We start from the raw sequence: 22,448 nt of genomic DNA on the forward strand, positions 1-22,448 counted from the left end.
ATTTGTCCAACTAATAGTTCTGGGGTGAGGCAAAAAGATCTATGTCTGGGCTCCCCCATTTGTGTGACAACATGTTGAAAATCTGTGGTTCCAGTTTCCATTCGTGTGGGTCCATGAAAGTTTTGCTTAGTTCTTCTGCCAGAGTATTCAGCTTTCCTGGTAGGAATTGAGTTTGTAGTTGTACTTGATAGGTCAAGGCCGTGTTCCACAATGCCATGGCTAGTCTGCAAAGGGGGTAGGAGTGTGTACCCCCTGCTTGTTTATGTACCACATAACCGTGGTGTTGTCTGTCTTTATCATTAATTGTCCTGGAAGAAGGTATTCCTTGAAGGCTGTCAGTGCATTCTGTACAGCTAGCATTTCTGTTTGATTGATATGAAGGTGCATTTGATATGGGCTCCATTTGCCCCGAATGCACTTTCCTGCCAGATGTGCCCCCCAAGTATAGTCTGATGCGTCTGTAGTTAGGGTTTGGGCGGCAGGGGGTGGTGTGAATGGCAGTCCCTTGTTTTGGTGGCAGGCCTCTGCCCACCATAGGAACTCTAGTTGCAGGCAAGGTATGATAGGAATCATTGTTTCCAGGCTGTGACAATGCTGACTCCATAGACTTTTTAAGTACCACTAAAGTTTCCTCATATGCAGTCTTGCATATGGAATTAGAAGAATGCAGCAGGCCATGTACCCCAAGGCTTGCAGTATTTGCCTTGCAGAAAGCAGGGTTTTTGTGGCCACCTGTTTGAAGTAAGTCACCAAATGAATTTGCTTCTCTGGCGTAAGGAAAGCCATCTGGGCAGTTGTATTCAAGCTTGCACCCAGGAATGTAATTTTTTGAGAGGGTACCAGTTGTGATTTCTTTTCGTTTATAGTGTACCCTAGACAAGTTAGAATCCTTTTTACAAATGCCAGATGGTTTAGAAGGGTGTCCTTGTTTTCTGCCTGAATTAGACAATCATCCAGGTATGGATATATCTGAATATTTCTCTGTCTGCAAAATGCAATTACTGGAGCCAGGCACTTTGTAAAGACCCTGGGCGCAGTAGATAAGCCAAAGGGCAGTGCAGAGAACTGGTAATGCATGTAGCCTGCTTTGAAGCGGAGGTATCTTCTGCAAGATTCCCTGATTGGGATATGCAGGTAAGCCTCTTTTAAATCTAGAGTTGCCAACCAGGCATCTTTGCCTAGCATAGGAAGTAACTGGTCAAGAGTCAGCATCTTGAATTTTGGAATGCTCAAAATGGTGTTTAGAGTAGATAAGTCCAGGATTGGATGTCATGATTTGACTTTTCTAGGTACCAGGAAAAGTCTTGAATAGAAACCTTGTCCCTTTTCCTCTTCTGGTACTTATTGAATAGCCCCCATGCTCATGAGGGAAAGTACTTGTTTCTGGGCCTCTGCCCACTGATTTGGGGGCAGGTCTGGCCATCTGTTTGGAATTGGCAACGTGTGGAAATGAAATCTGTATCCCTGGGATACTATATTTAAAACCCATTTGTCCTGGGTTATAAATTGCAAGTTTCTTGCATGAAGAGCCAGTTTTCCCCCCAAAGGGGCGGCTAAAAGGTAAGTGCTTGGTAAGCGTAAAGGGAAGTCATTGAGACTGCTTACCATAGGGAGGTGTCTTGTTGCTTCCAGATTTGGAAGAGGAGGCACCCTATTGTTTTGTTCTGAAAGTTCCTTGTGACTGAAACCTGGAACCTTTGGAATGTCTGGGTTTGACTTGAGTGGCTCTCGAAGGAACTGGAAAGGACCAGTTCTTAGTAGGCCAGTGCCTACTAAATCTTGGAGGTTGCACCTGTAAGAAATCTTTCACAGTTTGCATAGATTTAGCTTTATCTTCCATCTTTTTTAAAACTTCTTCAGCCTTATTACCAAAGAGACGGTCCTGTTGTAAAGGAGCATCCAACAATTTTGCTTTAACATGATCAGGCAGATTTTGCTCTTTGAGCCAAGCATGCCTTCTTAGCATAGACCTAGTTACAGCAGCCCTGCAAGAGGCCTCCAAAGAATCAAAACCACATTGCAAAGTATGTTTTCCAACTTGTTCAGCTGAATGCAATAAATCCTGTAAATCTTTGTTTTCCACACAGTCAGAAATTAACATAATTTTCTGTTTAAGCAGCCCCATGATATGCTGTTGATATTTTAGCATATGAAATTGACAGCTTAAAGCCCTGATTGCCAAGGTTGCAGAAGTGTAAACCTTTTTACCCCATCTATCCAGCGCCCTGGAATCTCTATCAGAAGGGGTAGGATTTTTAGCTGTAGAAGCCTTAATGCCCTTGGGACCCCGAGAAATGGTTTCAGGATCTGCAACAGGATTTTTGAAAACAAATTTGTGGGAGTCAGAAATCCTGTAGTATCTGTCTGGCTTACAAGGAGCCGGAGGCAGAGAATCAGGAGCCATACTAGATTCTGAAAAACATCAACAATGTCTAGAACAGGAGGTATAGCCAAAGGCCTATGCTGAGGAAGAATAAGAAAATCCCTAAGTCTCTTGTTAAATTCAGAGAAATCCTGACTTTCTCAGTGAAAATGTTCCCTTTAGGTATGTAAAGTTTCCCCAAAAGAAAAATCCTCAGGGGGAGAAGGAGAAAAAATGGAATCTTCTGCATCAGAGTCCTCATAAGTAGGTATAGACAATTCCTGTTCATTAGAAGAGTCTGAAGAAATAGAATCCTGTTCAGAAGATTCATAATCAATGTCTTGCCTAGGCCTCTTAGAAGGGGGGATGGCTACCCCTGATTAGAGTAATTAAGTCTTCAGCCATTTTGACAATTTGTTTTTTAGGCATAGGGGCCTGCACACATGGCCCAGGCGTCGTTTTTTTAGGCATAGGTCAAGATTTGGCCTTTGTTTTGAAGATGGCGTTGGTCTAATATACAAATCTGTAGGCCTGAAAACACCCTCAGAAGCCGGTGCCTGCACAGCGGCTCCGGACCCATCCAAGGTAGAGACATCCGTGGGTTCCATAATTGAAGCATCTCGCAGCATACCGGACTCCGAATGGGTCTCAGTAGAGGCGTGCGATTCAGAAGTAGCTGGTATCAGGGGCTGCGAAAGCACCTCACTGAGTACCGGCGAACTGGCAACTGGCTTAGTAGAAGCATCATTGGCGGTTTTGGACCTCAACGGCCTGTCTCTGTCTTTTTCTTTGCATTTTTTAGGTATTCCAGTAGTCGGATTGCTAACTGATTTCATTTCTGGATAATTAAAGTGTGAGCCAAAATATTTAGAAGCAAAAATATACCGACATTTGAGTGCGTTGATTAAATAAAGCACAAAACTGACAGCAAGATACGTTATGGTCAGGGCCTAGGCAAGGAATACAGTACAAATGAAAATCCTTATGAGGTATTTACTTCCCACAAGTAATGCAATTATTAACTTTTACTGACATCGGTAAGGAGCAAGAAAAAGTTTCCCCAACGGGGTACTTAGCTTTTTAGTTGAAGACTTCGGATCTGAAACTCGAAAACGAAAATTTCAGGAGTCGGCCGACCGGCACTTGCGAACTGCTTCTGCTTCGGGCACTGCACGGCAAGAAAGACTGATGTAATGGCATCGGCTGCATGTTTTATACCCCTGACGTCATGGAAGAAGGGACAGCAACCGACGCAGGACCCAAGACTTTGTTAATCAGGCCAACTGAGGGCAACCTGCCAGCAGATTACCCAAATGTAATGACTGCAACAGTGCAACATGAAGAACATCAATAAAACACTTCCAATTCAGTACATAAAACTTCTCAGCACAGACATTGTGTCCTTTGCTGCACTGAAACTGAAAGATAACATCTTTTTATTGCGTGGCCATAAAGTATTTTAATTTCAGCTATTTTTCTGAAGTTAACCTTCTGCATTCCAGTTTCCACTGTTAAAATATATACATTTGACAATAGTATATGTACATTTCTGTTAATTTCTGGTAGGGTACACTGTAGACACATCTTTAAGGTCAGTACTTTACAAACCCTTTTCAAAACACACTTCTGTACCAGCAGTTTGATATACACATAACATACAGTTCTAATACATTTGTAGCACAAGCATCTTACATGAAGCATGTTGACACTCACATCACAAATGACACATAACCATTTACAAAATTCCGGATAGCTGTGCTGGCAGTATCTCCCTTTGTCACAAGTATCAACAGACATCCTGTCTCAGTGGAAAACTAAGAAATGAGGAACAGCTATGAGATCTTAAAGCTCAGCCACCCTATTGGCTGAAGTGGGAGCCTAAAGAACAGTTTTCCAAGAACAATGTTGTAAGGAAGCTGAAGTAGCAGGCTCAAAAGGAGACTGAGTCAATTTTTCAAGTACAAAACTGAGGTCCCATAAAGCCAGAATAGGCTTCTTGGGAGGCCTGATATGAAGGAGGCCTTTAAGAAATGGCTTGACCTCAAATCTAGAGGCCAGAGGAGGCGTCAAGGGCAGACAAGCAGAAATTGCTGCCTTGTGAGCTTTAACTGAAGAATATATCAACCTGGCATGGCAGGTCACACAAATAAGAGAGAACCAGAGAAACCTCCATAGACAAGGGATCCTGACAGTGAGAGAGAGGTATCAGACAGAAAATCTCTTTCATTTGGACAAATATGATTTCCTGGTAGTGGGCTTTCTGACCTCCTGTAGGACCCAAAGCACATCCTCAGAAAAGAGGTACCTAAAAGGGATCAAAACTCTATCACCCACAGTGTCAGCTGAAGAGTGGATAAGTGAGGATGGATAAGAGATCCCTTGTTCTGTGTGAGAAGGTTCACCTGGTGAGGTAACTTGTGGTGATTGGCCCTGGCTAAGTAAGAAAGAAGGGGGAACCAATGTCACTAACAAGATTTTGGGAAAGTCCTGCCTGATCTTGTGCAAGACTCATCATAACAGAGGAAGTGGAGGGGTGGCATACAGAAATATCCCCTTCCAAGGAAAAGACAGGGTGTTCACTTTCCAAGGCAGAGGACTTGGGACTCTGGAACAGAACAGAGGAAGTTGTCTGTTCACAGGGCAGGCAGAAAGATCTACCTGAGGAATACCCCACTGATGGGCAATATCCAGGAATGAATCTCTGTGAAGCATCCATCCGTGAGCTTGTGTGCTGGACCTGATCAAAGAGTCTGCCGCTAGATTGTGCTCCAAGGAAAAGTAAACAGTTGAAGAGTCACTTGATACTGAACAGCTAGATCCCAGACCTAAACAGCTAGTTTGCAAAAAAAGTAGGACCTTGTACCACCTTGCTTGTTGACATACCACATCACTGTGGTGTTGAATGTGAAAACTTTGAGGGATCCAGGATTAAAGAGGGAATGAAAGATTTTGATTTCCATTTTGTAGTAATTGCTTTTTTGGTAGCCACCATAATTAGGTGTGATTTGTTTTCATTTATATAAATATATGACTACCTATGTCATACGGGATGGTTTGATAAAGATGCTTCTTGTTTAATAAAAATGGGGCAGGAATTGAATAACTTATGTAATGTTGCTTAGGTTATATGATATATAGCAATATATGTGAAGTATACTGTTTGTAAACATGAACTTGTTAATACAGTTTGATTACTTTTATATAAATGCAAATTTGCCTGTGTCACAAGTGATAATTCAATAAAGGTGTTAAAAAAATGAGGGGAATGAAAAGCTTGAATAGCTAGAAACACAGCCATTGTCTCCTTTATATTGACATGGTCCAGCCTCTGAAGAAGAGGCCAGAGACCCTAAACCTTGAGGGAGTTGAAGGAAGCCCCCCATCCCCTGTTTGAGGCATCTGTAAAGAGCTCTCGAATCAGGACTGGAGTCAGAAAAGGTTGAGAGAAAGTTGATGAATCCATCACTGAAACTATAGTTTGAATAATGGAAGGAAGGGGACCGGGAAGTCCAGGGGGTGACAGTTTTAAAGCCACAATGAATTGAGGTACCACTGAAACTTTCTCATATGGAGCCTGGCCACAGGGAGTATGGGGAATGGCAGAAGCCATGAACCCAGGGATCCTGAGAAAGTCTCTAGCCATGACTGAAGCTAGCAGCAGGAAAGAAGAGAATGGAAAATGGCAATAAGAGACAGAGACTTGGGGGCAGGCAGAGATGCCAGCATGGGCATGGTTCAGATCCTGCAACCAATGAAAACATGATCCTGAGAAGGAGTCAGAGATGACTTTTGAAAGTTTATGGTGAACCCCAGACTCAGCAATAGGGATCATCAGGGGAGGAAGCTTGAATGAGCAGGTCGTTCAGATAAGGAAAGATCTGAACCTCTCTCATCCTGCAAAAGCCAGTGACAGGAGTGACGCATACGGTGAATATCCTTTGCGCAGTAGAGAGGCCAAATGGTGAAGCAAAGAACTGAAAATGCAAGGAAGAAACAGAGAAATGTAACATTTTCCTGAAAAAGGGGTGGATGGGAATATGAATGTAGGCATTCTTGAAATCCAGAGAAACCAGAAAGACCTGGGGAAGTAGAACAGGAAACAAGGCCTGAAGAGACAACATTCAAAAGTAAGGAATCCTGAGAAAGGTATTGAGCTGGGAAGGGTCCAGAATTGGTCTGCAAGTGCCCTCCCCTTCTGGGAGCCCAAATTATCCTGTAATAAAAACCCATCCTCCACCTGGGCAGGAGGTACAACTTGAATGGTGCTCTGGATCAAAACAGAATGAAGCACTGCTGGAAAAGAGAAAGACATTCCCGAGGAGGTTGAGAGATGCTCAAAAAGCGAGGAAGGAATTTCCAGACCATGAAATATTCCTAGCAGATAATGAAGAGATCCCAAGAATTTGTTGTGATCCGTGGTCACGTTGGAAGAGACAGGGAAAGATGGAGGGATAAGGGAACCTGGCCAAGGGAAAGGGGGAGCAAACTGTCAAATGGAACCTGGCTTATTCTGAAAAGAAGGTTTCTGAGAAGTAGACATAGCAGGAGGCACATGTATGGAACCCTTCTTACCTTTGGGCAGAGGATGAGACTGTCTCTGTGAACAAAAAGAGAATTAGAGTGGTAATTCCTATGACATTTGGAATAGGAGAAACAAAAATATGTTTCAAGTCCTACAAGGCTTTATATCTTGGAGAGACTTAAAAAGTTCAGCAGCAGCAGCACCAAAAAGATTTTTATTATCCAAAGGAGCATGCAATAGTTTGGCCTTAATGTCATCAGGCGAAGCCAGAAGTAACTCCTCATAACAGAACTAAATGCTGCAGCCCTGGAGGAAGCATCAGCTGTATTGTAGCTGCATTTAATAGACTGGTGGGCAACGTGAGAGATGGAACCCAAAAGGGAAAGAGCAGAAGCCTTCCCCTCAGAGTAAGGAAGGTCGGAAATTACTTGAGAAACCTGACAAAGACATACCTGGTCATATGAGTCTGGTAGTTAATGGCCGTAAAAGATAAAGTGGCAGCAGTATAAACCTTTCTTCTAAGCTTCTCCATGGCTCTGCTATCCTTTTTTTTCTAAGCAAGAAACATCTTTATTAAATTATCATGTATGACATAGGCAATCTTAGATTTATATAAATAAATAAATCATAGTGACACAATCTCAATTGCAAACATTATACATTACAAACCGTGCTGACACAACTGTAGCTGCAAATATTCTACATCACTTTTAATTTATCCAGTCATTGTAGGTCAACCATTACATAGCTCATTCAAATTCTATAGCCCTACTATCCTTGTCTGAAGCAAACAACTTGAGAGAGGGCAAAGCCACATACCACTCTTACTTCTATGTATTAACTCCATGATCACGCAACAGTGAAAATGGCAGACAGACCACAAACAGTGGATTACTGATGGCAGCAAAACAAAAATGCACTGACTAAAAGATAATAAGCATACTTGTGCACACTATCTCTGGCACTGCGCACCCATGAAAAGTCAAAATACTGCAGACTACAGTCTTCTTCCAAGATGGCTGCACATTGAGTAACAGCTTAATTCTCGTTCTCCCAGTATGAAAACAGAAACTTAGCAGAGAAAGCCAGTGGACCTAGATTTCTGAGTAAATTTCAATAACTAACTAGTAAGTGCACTGCCTGGATGCCAGGAAACAAGAAATACAGAGGACCTAAAGGAAAATCAGCTGCAAAAAGTGATGAAAAAACACAGACTGGGAAAAGTAATGTAGTTGTGAAGCAAAACGAAGTGCAAGCTCCAGACATGACATCTAGCAACCTTGAGGAATGTATAAAGCAACTGCATTCAGACCTGACTAAAATAAATGAAACACTGATGAAGTATATCAACTCAAACAATAAAAGGCTGGAAAAAAATTGAAGAAGCTTTAAACAGATACTCAAATGAGATGATAAAATTGCAAAACCTGAGGTCAAAATGAAGAAAAGACTGCACAACAAGAGACATTTCAAAAAGTAATAGAATTAGAGGACAGAGCGTGTACAGAAAACATGAGAGTTATTGCTGTACCTGAAAAGCTGGAAGGAACAGACTGTATTAATTTCATGAAAGCACAAATAAGCAACTGGACTGGTATTCCACCACAAGAATTGTTAAAAGAAAGGGCACATTGTGTGTATGCTCCAAACCTGGCTATGAGAAAACAACCTAGACCTTTAATTGTAAAAATTGTAAAAATGCAATCTTACCAGCAGAAGGAATTGATTCTGACAAAACTGTGGCAGAAGGACAAAGTACTAGAAGTGGGAGACAGCAGAGTGTTTGTGGATGAAGACTACACATTGTACACCTGGCAGAAGAGGAATACATTTATTCCATTACATAGGTAATGTTGAGAACCAGGCGTGAGATTCAAATTGTTGTACCCAGCTATCTTCAAAACATGTTTTCCCTGGAGGAACAAAAACATTTTTGATGAAGTACATACTAAGGGAGAAATACAAAAGTTTGTCCAACAAAAACTGAGCTGTGAAACAGAAGGAGATTCTGCTTCTTGTTCTTCTGGTAACAAAGACCACAGAGAGACTGTGCTAGTGAAACCTTTCCCAGTGTTTCAATGAAAAATGCTTGAGAGAGGGGTAAAAAAAGCACAGGAGTTGACTGGAAGAATCAAGAGTGCACTGGAAATGACGCAGAGACTGGGTTTGGGAGATGGAGATGAGCAGAAATACAAGAACAGAACATGAAAACCTGGAAATATTGGAATTTCTTGGACTTTGTTAAACTTGTAGGGGACTCTAGAGCATATGCTGTACTTCATGTAATTAACGTTTGGAGACTAAAATCAGTAACTTGGAAATTGACAAATGTGGGATTACAAAGCAATAATTATATTTGTGAACCAGGACAGAAGAAGAAATATTGGACTTGTTTAGGCTCTGTTAAACTTGTAGGGGGCTCTAAAGCATATGCCCTACTTCATGTCATTAATGTTCAGGAAAATACTCAGGAGAGGGGAAAAGGAGGGAGATAGTTAACTAAGATTTTTTTTTTCTTAACAGTATTATTTACATAGTCCACAATTTCTTCTGCATGAAAGTAGTTTCTTCAGTTATTTTTAAGTATAATGGGGTTACTACTGTAAATAGGTGCTTCTGTTTATTCATTTTGTTTCTTTCTCCCTTCACCTCTCTTCCTCCTTGTTCAGTTTTAAGGAATGTAGTGTGCTTTTTCTCATTCTTGCATAGAGGAATGACTGGGTTAAGGACATTAACTTTATATAATAACAGGTTTTAACAGAAAGCAAGTAAATGAAAAAGAATACTGACATTTATAAGATCTTTTTTCCTAGTAAACAGTCCTGTATCTGGTTCTCATGTCAATAGCAGATTGCTTGGAGAAAATGTTTTCTGAAAGGATTCAAGAGTTTTTCTCAGCTGGGAGAGCTATAAAGATAAGGCAACACAGGGCGACACTTAATAGAATCACAGTCTCTACTGTGTATCTTAGCATGGATAATCTTTCTTTCTGTTTAGCTTGAGTGTATGTGTGTGTAGCTGTCAGTTTGAAACTTTTGTTCATATTAAGGGGGTAAAACTTCAGTATCTGAAGATGTACATAGTTTTGTGTGTTATTAAGTTATGGTTTTAGGGGGTATTGTGTGTGTGTGTGTGTGTGTGTGTGTGTGTGTGTGTGTGTGTGTGTGTGTGTGTGTGTATTTTTATTTGAGCATTTTCAATAAAACAAAAAGTTTGTAAGATGTGACATAGGCTCAAGTGGAGATGACAAGAAACAACTGTATAAAAGATTAACCTGCCAAACAGTACATGCATGTAACACAAAAGCTGTAACTAGAAGTTTAACAAATAAGTTGTTATGCATAAAAGGTGGGAATTACAATCCCTCAAGAATATGATTTTTTTTCTTTAATGTCTTTAAATGTTAATGGTCTCACGAATAAATAGAAAAAAGAAAGAGTAGTGAACTATATTAAATAATGCAGAGTGCAAATAGCTATGCTACAGGAGACACAGTTAGAAAGAAATGAATATGTGAATTTGATAAAGAAAGGTTTTCATAGGTTCATAGGTTCATACTAGGCTATCTGCCCTAGGGCATTTATAAGCCTAGCCAGGGTGTGTTTGGCTTTCGCCACCCATTTTAAATTAATTTTGCTATACCCTTTTTCGAGGTTAGTATACTGTGCCTCTGTCTAACAGTGACACAGAAGTGATACCCGGGGTAAACTTACGATCTCCCATCCACTCATCAAGATTCCTCTTGAAGAGAGTCAATGAGGGACTCTGCCTAACCTGGACTGGGATTTTATTCCAGAGTGAAGGGAGCCTCTGGGTTATGAATCTGTCCCTCCAGCATGTCCTATTTATTTCAGTGCTGAGGTTCAAGTCTCTCGAGCGCGTAGCTCAATGGGATTTGGATTTTCTGAGGTGCAGCATGTCCATTAATTCCGGGTTGGACATGGCTTTATTACGTCAGGCACAGATCGCCTCTGAGCAGGGGGTAAGCCACTGAGTAGAGCTGGAGTTTCTTTAACCGGGCAGCATATGGCATCTGTTTGAGCCCTTTGATCCTCTTGGTGAGGTACTTTTGGGGTCTTTCCAGTTGCTGCAGGTGTCTGGTAAGGTACATCCCTAAAGGGGCATTGTACTCAATTATGGGCCTGATGAGGGATGAGTAAAGAGGCACGATGACCTCCCCTGATCTAGATGTGAATCCCTTCATGATTAGGTGGGCTATATAAAATGTTTTTCTAACCACTTTGGCCACGTGGTTGTCAAATGAGAGATTGCTATCAACTTTGGTCCCCAGGTCCCTAATTACTTCTTCTGTACTTAATGGATTACCACCTATGTGGTAATTTGTGGGCACTTTGTTTTGCCAAAGGGATGACTATACACTTTTTGGCATTTAGCTTGAGGCCATGGCTCTGGCACCAGTTGTCTGTTTCTATGAGGTCCTTTTGGAGGATGCTTGTGTCAGCTGGAGAGTCGATTATGGCGCCCAGTTTGCAGTCATCTGCGAACTTGGTCAGCCACAGTCCTTCCGTGTTGGCCTGTACCACCGAGAAATATATACTGAACAAGAGAGGTCCCAGGACTGAGCCTTGTGGGATGCCACTTGTAACTGGTTTGGAGTCTGACATGGCTCCAGCAATTCTAACCATGTGGGTTCTGTCCTTGAGCCAGTTTGCAACCCATCTAGTGACATAGGGGTTTATATTTAAGCTGGTGAGCTTATCTATAATGCCAGAGTGGGGTATTTTATCGAAGGCTTTTGCGAGGTCCAGGTAGGCTGTGTGGACCACCTTCCCCTCGTCAATGGCATTGGTGACTGTTTCAAAGAAATTGACCAGGTTTAAGAGGCAGGATCTGCCCTTAACAAAGCCAAACTGGGTAGGATCCAGTGTCTGTAGGTCCCCAATATCTTTAAGGCACCACCTTTGTGGAGAGGGACCACTGTTGCTGTATGCCACTCTTTGGGAACATATCCTGTAGTAAGGCTGAGATTGAACAGTAGTTTTATGTTTGGGTTTAGCTCTTCTTGGAGTTCATGTAGGACGCAGCCCGGGACACCGCCTGGTCCCATTGATGCTGTGTTTTTTGCATTGGAGAGGGCGGCTCTTACCTGAGCATCTGAGATGTCAGGGGAGCAGCACTCTGCTGGGATAGATATTTGCCCTTTTGGTGGGGAGGGGGGGAGAAGTTTGCACTGAACCTGTCAGCTCGGATGTTGGCAATGTCTGTGGGTTCGATGTATTTTTTGTCATTTTGGAGTAATTCTGAGCATATCTGGGAATTCCCACCCAGGTTCCTAACATAACTAAAGAAAGCCTTGTGATGATCCTTAGTGTCCTGTGCAATTTTTCTCTCGAAGCTGGTCTTAGACGATTTTATGAGTGCCCGTAGTTTTTTGCTAATACTGATCAGAGATGCCTTCCCTTTTTGGGATTTTGCTCTATCACGTAGTACCTTCCTCCTTCTATTGTATAGTTTGTTTATGGCTGGGGTCCACCAGACAGGACGTCTGCCTTTGGAGGATTGGGTCTTGGTTTTATTTGGGAATGCATGATCCATGCATTCCTGAAGGTGTTCATAGAATGCGTTTATAAAGGATTCTGCGGTCTGGGCCGTATTTTCCACAGGCTCGGGGGCTTTGAAGGATTCCACCTCAGTTTTGAGGAATGTGAAATTTGCTTTAGAGAAGTTTTTTACTGTGGTTTTCTGGGTAGGGGGTGGGGTCGGGATGTGAATATCCAGTGAGATTAGTTTATGGTCTGATCTTACCAGTGAGGGATACACTTCTGGTCTGGAGCATAGAGTCCCCATGTTGGTGATGATCAGGTCCAGTATGTTTTCCCCTCTTGTGGGACTGGTAACAAGTTGTTCCATAGCATTTGAGTTTATAAATTCTAGGAACCTTTGGGCTAGGGTGTTGGAGCTAGAGTAATGCTCCCAGTCTAAGTTTGGGTAGTTGAAGTCACCCAATATAATGGTGTTTGGAGAGACCTTCATATTTTCCAGTCTTCTCAGGAAGGCCGAGTGGGGTTCCTGGGTTTGGGAGAGTGGTCTGTAGCAGGCTATAAACTGGAAGGCAGTTTACCCACTGTTAGTTGCACATGGATAGTCTCTGATGCTTCGTGCTGTGCCACCAACCTGGAGGTGTGGGTATCTTTGACGAATATTGATACTCCCCCTCCTTTTGTGGTTGGGTCCAAGTTTTGGGGCCGAAAAGCATGATATGAGGTATAACCTGGTAGTGCTGGGGTGCTCTCAGGAGCCTTGAACCAGGTTTCTGTTACTGCACAGATATCAATGTTCTCCATGCTAAGGAGAGTTTCGAGTGTGTGCATCTTGAGATTTAGACTTCTGGCGTTGAGTAGCATTACTCTTAGTTTCTTATCCCTTGTGATACCTATGGAGGTGGGTTTGTCTTTTGAGCCTTGCCTAAAAAAGGCACTATGGGGGAAGCAAGAGCCTTTGCCAATATCCGAAAGCCCAGGGGTGACAGGTGCAAGCCATCCCTAGCGAAGCATCGTGGCTTGTCGAGCATGTCATCCCAGGCTGACAGGCATTGGATCCCCTTTGAATGACACCAATACTTAAGCCAATTGTTGAAATTGATCATCTTGTCTTCATATTGTGGCATCATTCTTGGTGAGGGTACGATGCTACTCAAGGTCAGGGTCATACCGGCCTGGGCTACATGCTCAGAGAGCTCCTCTATGTCTCTTTTCATGTAGTCCAGGGAGGTGCGTCTCAGGTCATTCACACCAGCATGGACAATGACCGAGTCATATTTGTACTTGCCTTGGAGTGACCTGAGTGCTTGTGTTATGTGGTGGATCCTAGCGCCCGACAGGCAGCTCACCGTGACCTTCTCCTTGTTCAGCCTGGTGAGCGGGACGCCAGTGTGCCTGACAATAGAGTCACCTATTACAAGTGTATCAGGTGTGTTGTTTAGCCTTAAGGGCTGTGACTGTTCGGCACACTGGCTTTGTGAGCTATGTGTTGCACGTGTTTTGTTTTGGGGTAGTGATTGCTTGGGTGTCTGCTTTGGAGGTCTCTACTGCTTAGGCAGATTTTTATTTAGAGTCTCCGAGTATGTTTTTGTGTGTTTATGTGTTTGGTTTGCTGTCGTGGTAGGTCTATGTGAGACTGGAATCGTAGTGAGTGTGGTTTCCTTCTCCTCCTGACTGGTTACGCCAGTACTGAGTTGAGAGAACTTAGCCTCCAGTTTGGATATATGGTTGCATCTCTCACATGTGTTGGAATTTGTTGGGAGGAGGAGAGGGTTGTCTGTGTACATGCGGCAGTTGTAACATTGCCTCAAGATTCCCAGATTCACCAGCTGGACCGGAGAGGAGATTGACAACTGACCATTGGACATGCTAGAATAGTATTGGGAATTCCTTTATAATTGAAAAAAGGGCCAATGGGGAACAAGGTACTCAAGGGGAGTTTGTGAGGGTGTAGTGCTTTTAATTTTTTAGTGCTGACTTATATAATTGCTTTAGTGAGCAAGTGCGAGGTAACTTAAATGCAATGTGTTACAGGTAACTTAAATGCAAAAACAACAAACAGTAACTTTCTTTCAAGTGAAACAAGGAAATAAGTACAGTAAGCAATGCAGATATCACTAGGGATCCACAGAAGTGCTGAAAAGCCGCGTTTTAGGTGGAATTAGCGTTTCAGGGAAATAACAAGCAAACAAACAACAAGCATACAAACAAAGCTAGATTCAGCAGGCCTTTTCAGGTTATTCAATACTCAGAGGAATATCTGGGGCAAAGGAAGAGAGTACTTATATTAATTGCAACAGTATCTCCAATAGTAATAGACGAGGAAAAAAAAGACAATAATGGTAGATTGGTAGTACTAAGGGTTTACTGACAAGGGAGAAAGATTACACTGGTATGTATTTATATTCCACTGAAAATTGCTATAATGGAGCTAAAGAAAATTCTGGGAGAAATAATCAGCTTTCAGCAAGGAATATTACTTATAGATGGGGAATGAAATTTGATATCCAACAGTGAGTATCCTTTCTGGGTGGCCCGGAAAGGCTAATATAACAGAAGCAGATAGATTTTTTAAGAAATTTATGAAAATATTTGGCACAGAAGATGTGAATGCAGTACAATGAATTTGGACTGAATTTATGTATTATTCCCCAAGATACAAAAACTGGGCTAGGTTAGACAGACTTTAAATTTCACAGGAACACATGCATTTAACTGAAGGTCTTGATATGCACCCAATTACTATTTCAGATCATGCACCAATAATAACTAAAATAAAACACAGGGTAATGAACTAAAAATGAGACATTGGAATTTTCCTACCAATCTGTTGAAAATGGAGGAATTTAAAGAATGTGTAGTGGAAATTATTCAGGAGCTATTAGAGAAGACAGAAACTTCTTCTAAAAATAGAGCTAGGGACTGGGATAAAATTAAAGCAGAATTTAAACATAGGGGGCAAATAAAATAAAAGGGAGATATGGTTAAGAAGGAGCAAGAATTATTTAGAGGGACTGACAGATAAAGTATTGTATTTCATAGAACAAGAAGAGGAGCAACTACAGAATGCTAAACAGAAAATAAGAGATTACTGTACCTCAATAACATGCATGAGTTTAGAAAGATTGCTGTTAAGCATCTGTTTTTTGATAACTCTAGAGCACAAAAAAATGTAAGCATAGGCAACAGAAAATAAAGGTTTACCTTCATATTGTCGGAAAGGACAATATCGATCGCGCTTTTGTGTGAACCAAAAGCACAAATTTTAAAATGAGAAAGTCTCCGTAATTCAAAAATCAGCAAATCGAACAGCAGATTCGCTTATTTTTTAACTGTAATGTTGAAGACACATCATAATGCAGGGGGTAAGCCCCCCTGCACCCCCACCCCTACTTTAATATACTAACTCTGAGATCGCACTATAGTGGGGTAAGGGTTCATTTCCCAATCCCCGCTATAGTGCACTCTGCACCCACAATGTCGAACCTGCAATGAGCGAATGCCAGTGTGCATTCGCTCATTGCACATTCGGACAATTTTTGTTCGAGGTATTGCCAATTTGGAAACCTCCTTTTGCACATAGTGGATTCGCCCAAGTAAGTGCATAACGCACTTATGAAGTTAAACCAAAAATAAAAGGGCTGTCACCAACCTTAAGGAGCCCATATCAAGGAAGATAACAAGAGATCTTTTAGAAGTATTAGAAACATTTTTGAAATTCTATGAAAATGAAAGTCTGTATAAAGTAGAGAAATATGGAAAAAAAGAAAAGGTACAAATGGAAATGTTTATGGAAGAATTAAATATGCCGAGGCTGGAGAGAAAGGAGGCTCAATTACTAACAGTTAGAATAGGAGGAGATGAGATAAAATGGTTATGTATAACCAATCTACAGGAATGTCCCCAGGAAGAGATGGTATTCCTGTGGAAGTTTGGAAGCCAGGAGGGAAAAAACTGATAACAATCTGGAAGGTTTTGTTTAACATTATTTTAAGAGGAGTAGAAACACCAACATCCTGGAAAAAAACAATAGTAGCTGTAATACCTAAAGAGGATAAAGATCCATCAGCTCCAGCTTCATACAGGCCCATTTCAATACTAAACCGTGATAATAAAGTGTTTATGTCTATAATGGCTAAATGAATGGCAAAAGTGATGCCAAAATTGATAGATATGGATCAATGTGGTTTTGTGGAGGGGAGGTAAACATTTGACAACATAAACAGAACACTGATGATCCAGAAGGAAGCAGAAAGTAAAAAAATACCACTGCTGCTGGTGGGTCTTGATGACGAGAAAGCATTTGATAGAGTAAGCTGGGATTTTATGAGCAGAGCAATAGAAGCATCTGCATTCCCTGATAAAATTATAAGGTTAAGAGGATATATGAAGGATTGGAGGCAAAAATTAAAGTGGGTAGGGTCCTCTCTGATAATCTCTGCTTGAGCAGTGGAGCCAGGAAGGGGTGTCCTCTCCCCTTTTTCGCATTACATTTAGAACCACTGGCAAAGAAAATAAGGGACTCGAAAATTCAAGGATATTCAAGAAAAGCTGTCTCTATTTGCTGATGACATTATTTTATACCTGACAAAAAAGAAAAGTATATTACAGTGCTGTGGAATATACTGAGACAGTTTCAGACCTTTTTGGGACACAAAATTAATGAAGCTAAAACAAAAGCAATAGTGGTAAATTATGTACCCACATATGAATTGGTTCAGCAATATCCATATTTATGGGGGAAATGATAAAATGAAGTATTTAGGAGTATGGATTAAAAATGATAAAAGTGTGGCAGCTAAGGATATGTGGGAAGAGACTAAACAAAAGATAATACAAAAACTGAGAAAATGGAAGCTCTGTTATATGGAAATTGATAGAAAGATACAAGCAGTTAAAATGTTTTTAGTCTCTTTTGTCTAATACACTGGTCAGGCATATTTTTATCATCCAGAGAAGAAATTTTGGACAGCAATTAATAAAGAGCTGAACGATTTTATCTGGGAGGGGAAGACGGCAAGTGTCAAGTGGGATAAGCTTATTTTCCAATACAACAGGGCAGATTAGGATTACCCAATTTGAAGGGGTATTTCAGAACAACACAGTTAAGTCTCCTATACATAGCACAAGCAGAAAACTATAATTCAAAGTGGAAAGACATGATGAAGAAACAGGGGGAAGGTCAAGTAACGGGGAGAGACTGGGATTTCGGATGCAGACCTTTAAGGAGAAGAACAATAATCATACAGAATATTATACTCAAAAAATAGCAGAAGGTCTTCTAAGAACTAAGCCAACACAGAAATGAAGAAATGAAATTCTGCAGATTGGGATGACTGCAATTAAGGATAGAGACAATAGGCAAGAGGGGGCGGGAATATATTGGAGAAAATTGGCAAAGGAACCAAGGTACTGGGAGCAAATAACTAGAGAGGGATAAGGAAATAGAATGGAAAGATGCCAAGAACTTATTTGGACTGCAGGCTAGAGATTGCCTTCCATATCAAGGATTGATATCAGAGTATAGGCAAAGAGGAAGAAACAGGGGGGTCCTAATGAAAGACCAGCACTGGTAGAGTTTTAGTAGAATCTACAATGGAAGTTGCCATTAAAAAAGGAATAATTAGTACATCATATAAAATACTACATGATAACTATAAGAATCAATCAGAAGAGTTTAGGAAGAACTGGGAAGAGAGAGTAGATAACCAATTCACAAAGATACAATTGGGGAGATATATGTATGTCTCCCAAATATGCAAAAAAAATCTACAAGATTTAGGATCTTTGCCTGGAAGTGTTATAACCCATGCAGGCTTCAAAGAATTTTTCCTCAGGTCGACAGCAAATATTGGAGGTGTTATGGGAAAGAAAGAGGTAATTGGGAACATATTTTCTGAGCTGGAAGACTTTAAAGATTCCCCACTGACTGCTCTGTTGGAGATGCTGGGTGAGCAGATTGGAGTAACTATGGAAATTATTTTTTTAGCTATGTTACAGAATTGGAATTACCTAGACATAGCAAGGCCTTGCTTACTCTAATTATGATGGCTGCCAAAAAAGCAACTACTAGAAAATGGAAATTAAAGTCTAAACCAACTTTTCTAGAAGTAGCGAAGATAGTAACAGAGATAAAACAACTAGATCTGGGATCTTTAGAAAAGGGTAGGAGCAAATTACATAAGAACAAATGGTAAATGTGGGATCAATATATGTAGAGGAGAAACAAGATTTAAAAGAATGTAGGATTTGTAATGAATGACTGGAGATGTTAAAAATTATCTATGTTTGCAGCTATAGTTGTGCTGGCACTGTTTGGAATGTATAATGTTTGCAACTGATATTGTGTCACTATGGCTTATTTTCATTTATATAAATGTAACATGGCCTATGTCTTACATGATAACTTAATAAAGATGTTTCTTGTTAAAAACACTGCTAACTACAATGTTATATACACAAACATCAGTAAAATGGGGCTTAATATCACCAAAGGAAACATTGCCATGGACTGCTAACTCTACCATCTTAATTTACAAGCATGTATGTGTCCAAACACATACACACACACACACACAGTTACTGAACCTCTAGCATATGTGTTATACAGCCAAACACCCAAATTGAGCACATCATTTTTTTCTCATGTTGGCATTTTTTTTGGAAAGTCTTTTGGGTCAGCATGAGGAAAAATATGCATCCTGTATTCTTCCTAGATAGATGCATGGTACAAAATCACTCCATCTAGCATTAACAAAAGCTCAGACAGCTGTACTATAAAACTGATGCTGGTTCAGTTAAAGGAATAATCTCTTTTTTGTTCTAGAAGTTCTGTAACTATAAGTTTCAGAATCTGTTCCAGAAGAAATATATTCAGAAGCCTGTTGTATATGTTTGAATTTTGAATAATTTCTATGTCTGACAGTTTGACATTCACCTGTATATCCATTGAGGATTCTGCTTAAAAGTGTCAAACTGGCATAATTTCCAGCACCAGATCAAACCTAAAAGCTCTTCCAAGCAATGGACAGCAATGAATATTTCACAACTGCACTGTTTCCTGTTGGGTACTTAATGTATTAATAATGAGGATGGATCCACAGTCAGTGGAACTCTCTTAACTCATTCTCACAACTGGGGCTCTGGAAGTTTGTATTGTAACTTCCACTGGGCAGAGGCTAAGCTTTTTGATAGAATCAAAGTATGTCCTCTCATTTCAAAACAAACTTTATATCTCTGGAGCCAACTGGGTTACTAAAGAAATTTAACTGGTAAACTTTTCAGCACAAACTATTTTTAAAGTAGCAGCATTTGTTTAGATTCTAGGTCTTAAACTGGATTTTATAAGTCAAAGTAAACACTGTAACTACTGAGTTTGTAACATTTTGTAATTAATTTACAATATCTCAACAATCACTCAAAATACATACTGTCATTGGGGTTTTGTTCATCCAAATGAGAGATTTCATATGAGGCTAAGGAGGTCTGCTGTCCTACATGGACGATGAGATATTTAGAAAAACATGGCATTTATGACAATATCAATAAATATTATATGAACCACAATTAATATCTCTTTACCTGCACTAGACAGAGGTCAAATATCAATACAGTTGTGTTTGCCATTATGTAAGCTTTAAAGCGAAATATTTTAATACTTTGTATGTTGCATGGTTTGGGAATTATTAATGCAAATATGACCAGGCAATATTTGATGATTAGAAGCATCAGCAGGATGCAAATCCATATATGTTTGGAGGCTTCACTCAGTTGTAAGGTGTAGACAGATAACTGTATACTATTTATTTATTTATTACCTATTTGATATACAGAGTGGACTATTGATGCAAATAGACTATTTTCAGACTCAACCCTGGGGAGTCAAAAAATACAAAATTAGAAAGGAATGCAGTCACAAAAGCAATGGTATTTGCAGCACAAAGTATCTTCCAGAGAATGTAGTAATAGCTACTGACAGTGCTACAACTCTAATGTAATGCAGGATTGCATTAGTAAATATATACAAAAGTACAATGTATACAATTTAGATACTGAGAGGAAGGAGATATGAAGGAATAGACAGGGAGATGAGAATTTAGAGTGGTTAGAGCAGACAGGAAATGAGGTTGGAGGAAGAGAAGGAAAATGTAGAAATGGAATGGGTGGAAAGGCTAGTTGGCTAACTATGATTAGACTGAGCAGGATTATTGGTACAAGGCTGTCATTTAAGTTATTCAAACACATTAATAAAGTAAGTCAGTCTCTTATTCAGAGGCAGTGAGTGTACAACTTTTTATACTCCCTTAGGTCAAACTCCCTTAGGTCAAAGGCAATTAAAGGACAGCTCATAATGTACAAAATGAAAGCCCATTCTCTGCCCTCATGATAATATGTAGCCTGAAGAGGCAGTCTGACATCAACCACAGTCTGATGCAAGGAAATTCAGTGTGACACCAGTGCTGACTGATTAAACATGGACCTTGTACACTGCAGGCTTCCCCATATTAATATGCCTGGTAGTGGCTTTAAAAGTGATATTACAGCTGCTGTGACTTAGTCAGTAGGTCTGTCACCAAGGTAGTCAGAAGACAATTTATACAGAAGGTAATTCCTGTTATTGTTATACTGTCATCTCTAACACATTACCTGTATATTCCCCATAACACCTGTGGACTCCATACGACTGGCCACATTTACTGTATTTCCCCAGATGTCATAGTGTGGTTTTCGAGCACCGATCACTCCCGCTAGCACACCACCTTTATTCAGTCCTAAAACAACAGTAAGAAGAGAGAGAGATTTAGTCTACCAATGTCTTACTGAATCTTGCAAGAAAGTATGTTATTAATACTTTTCATAATGCATACAGAATATAATCGATTTAAGTGAGATGAGCTGTAAGTCATTCATGGCTAACGTTTCAGCTCCATCTGTGCAAGACACAAACAGTAAATGGCTTATAACTGATAAAATTGTGGTCATCCTTTATCATGGTTACTACATTTCTATTACACACTGAATAGTAAACCTAAGCAGCAGTTAAATTACTACAGTGACAAGAAAGAAGGATAATATACAATGCAACTGACAGTATAACATAATTTATTTTTATACAGTAGACGGAGTAGTTCTAAAAGTTAAAATGCATGCTCACTTTCTGTGTCCTGCTACATTTGGCAAATTTGTTCAGATATCTTAAACTTTTATAACATTAGATGATGACGAAGGTTGATTTAGATGGCAGCACATTGAGTAACTGCTTAATTCTAGCTCTCCCATTATGAAAACAGAAACTTAGACGAGAATGCCAGTGGACCTAGAATTCTGGGTAAATTTTAGTAACTGGCTAGTAAGTGCACTGCCTGGATGCCAGGAAGAAAAAATACAGAGGACCTGAAGGAAAATCAGCTACAAAATGCAATGAAAAAACAATGAGTGGGAAAAGCACTGCAGCTGTTCAGCAAAAAGCAGTGCAAGCACCAGACATTACTTCCAGCTACCTACAGGAAAGTATAAGATAACTGCACACACACCTGATGAAAACAAATGAAACACTGATGGAGTATATCAACTCAAACAACAAAATGCCGGAAAAATGGAAGAAGCTGTAAAGAGATATTCAGACAAGGTGATAAAACTGCAAAACTCAGAGGATGAAATTAAGTAAATGCTGGCTGAATAAGAGACTGCACAAGAACAGATGTTTAAAAAATAGTAGAATTAGAGGACTGAGGACATAGGGAAAACCTGACATTTTCTGCTGTACTCAGGATGCTGGAAGGAATAGACTGCATTAACCTTATGATAGCACAAATAAGCAACTGGACTGGTATTCCACAACAGGAATTGTTAACTGAAAGGGCACATCATGTGTTTGCTCCAAACCTGGCTATTAGAAAACAACCTAGACCTTTAATAGTAAAGAGGCAATCTTACCAGCAGAAGGAGTTGATTCTGACAAAACTGTGGCAGAAGTATAAAGTACTAAAAGTGGGAGACGGCAGAGTGATTGTGGATAATGACTACTCATTGTATACCAGGCAGAGGAGGAGTAAATTTATTC

General features: G+C 40.3%; 1 protein-coding gene across 1 annotated transcript in view; it reads right to left on the reverse strand.

Annotated features, from left to right (window-relative positions):
• ADCY3 (adenylate cyclase 3) overlaps nt 1–22,448 on the reverse strand; it is a 2,166,879-nt gene that overhangs the window by 14,048 nt on the left and 2,130,383 nt on the right. Inside the window, exon 19 of the mRNA XM_044062394.1 lies at nt 21,032–21,156. Coding sequence (XP_043918329.1) covers nt 21,032–21,156 — 125 coding nt within the window. The remainder of the gene's footprint in view (nt 1–21,031; nt 21,157–22,448) is intronic.

Source organism: Protopterus annectens, chromosome 2.part1 (genome assembly GCF_019279795.1).
Source record: "Protopterus annectens isolate FY-2018-M chromosome 2.part1, PAN1.0, whole genome shotgun sequence".
Taxonomy (NCBI): domain Eukaryota; kingdom Metazoa; phylum Chordata; order Ceratodontiformes; family Protopteridae; genus Protopterus; species Protopterus annectens.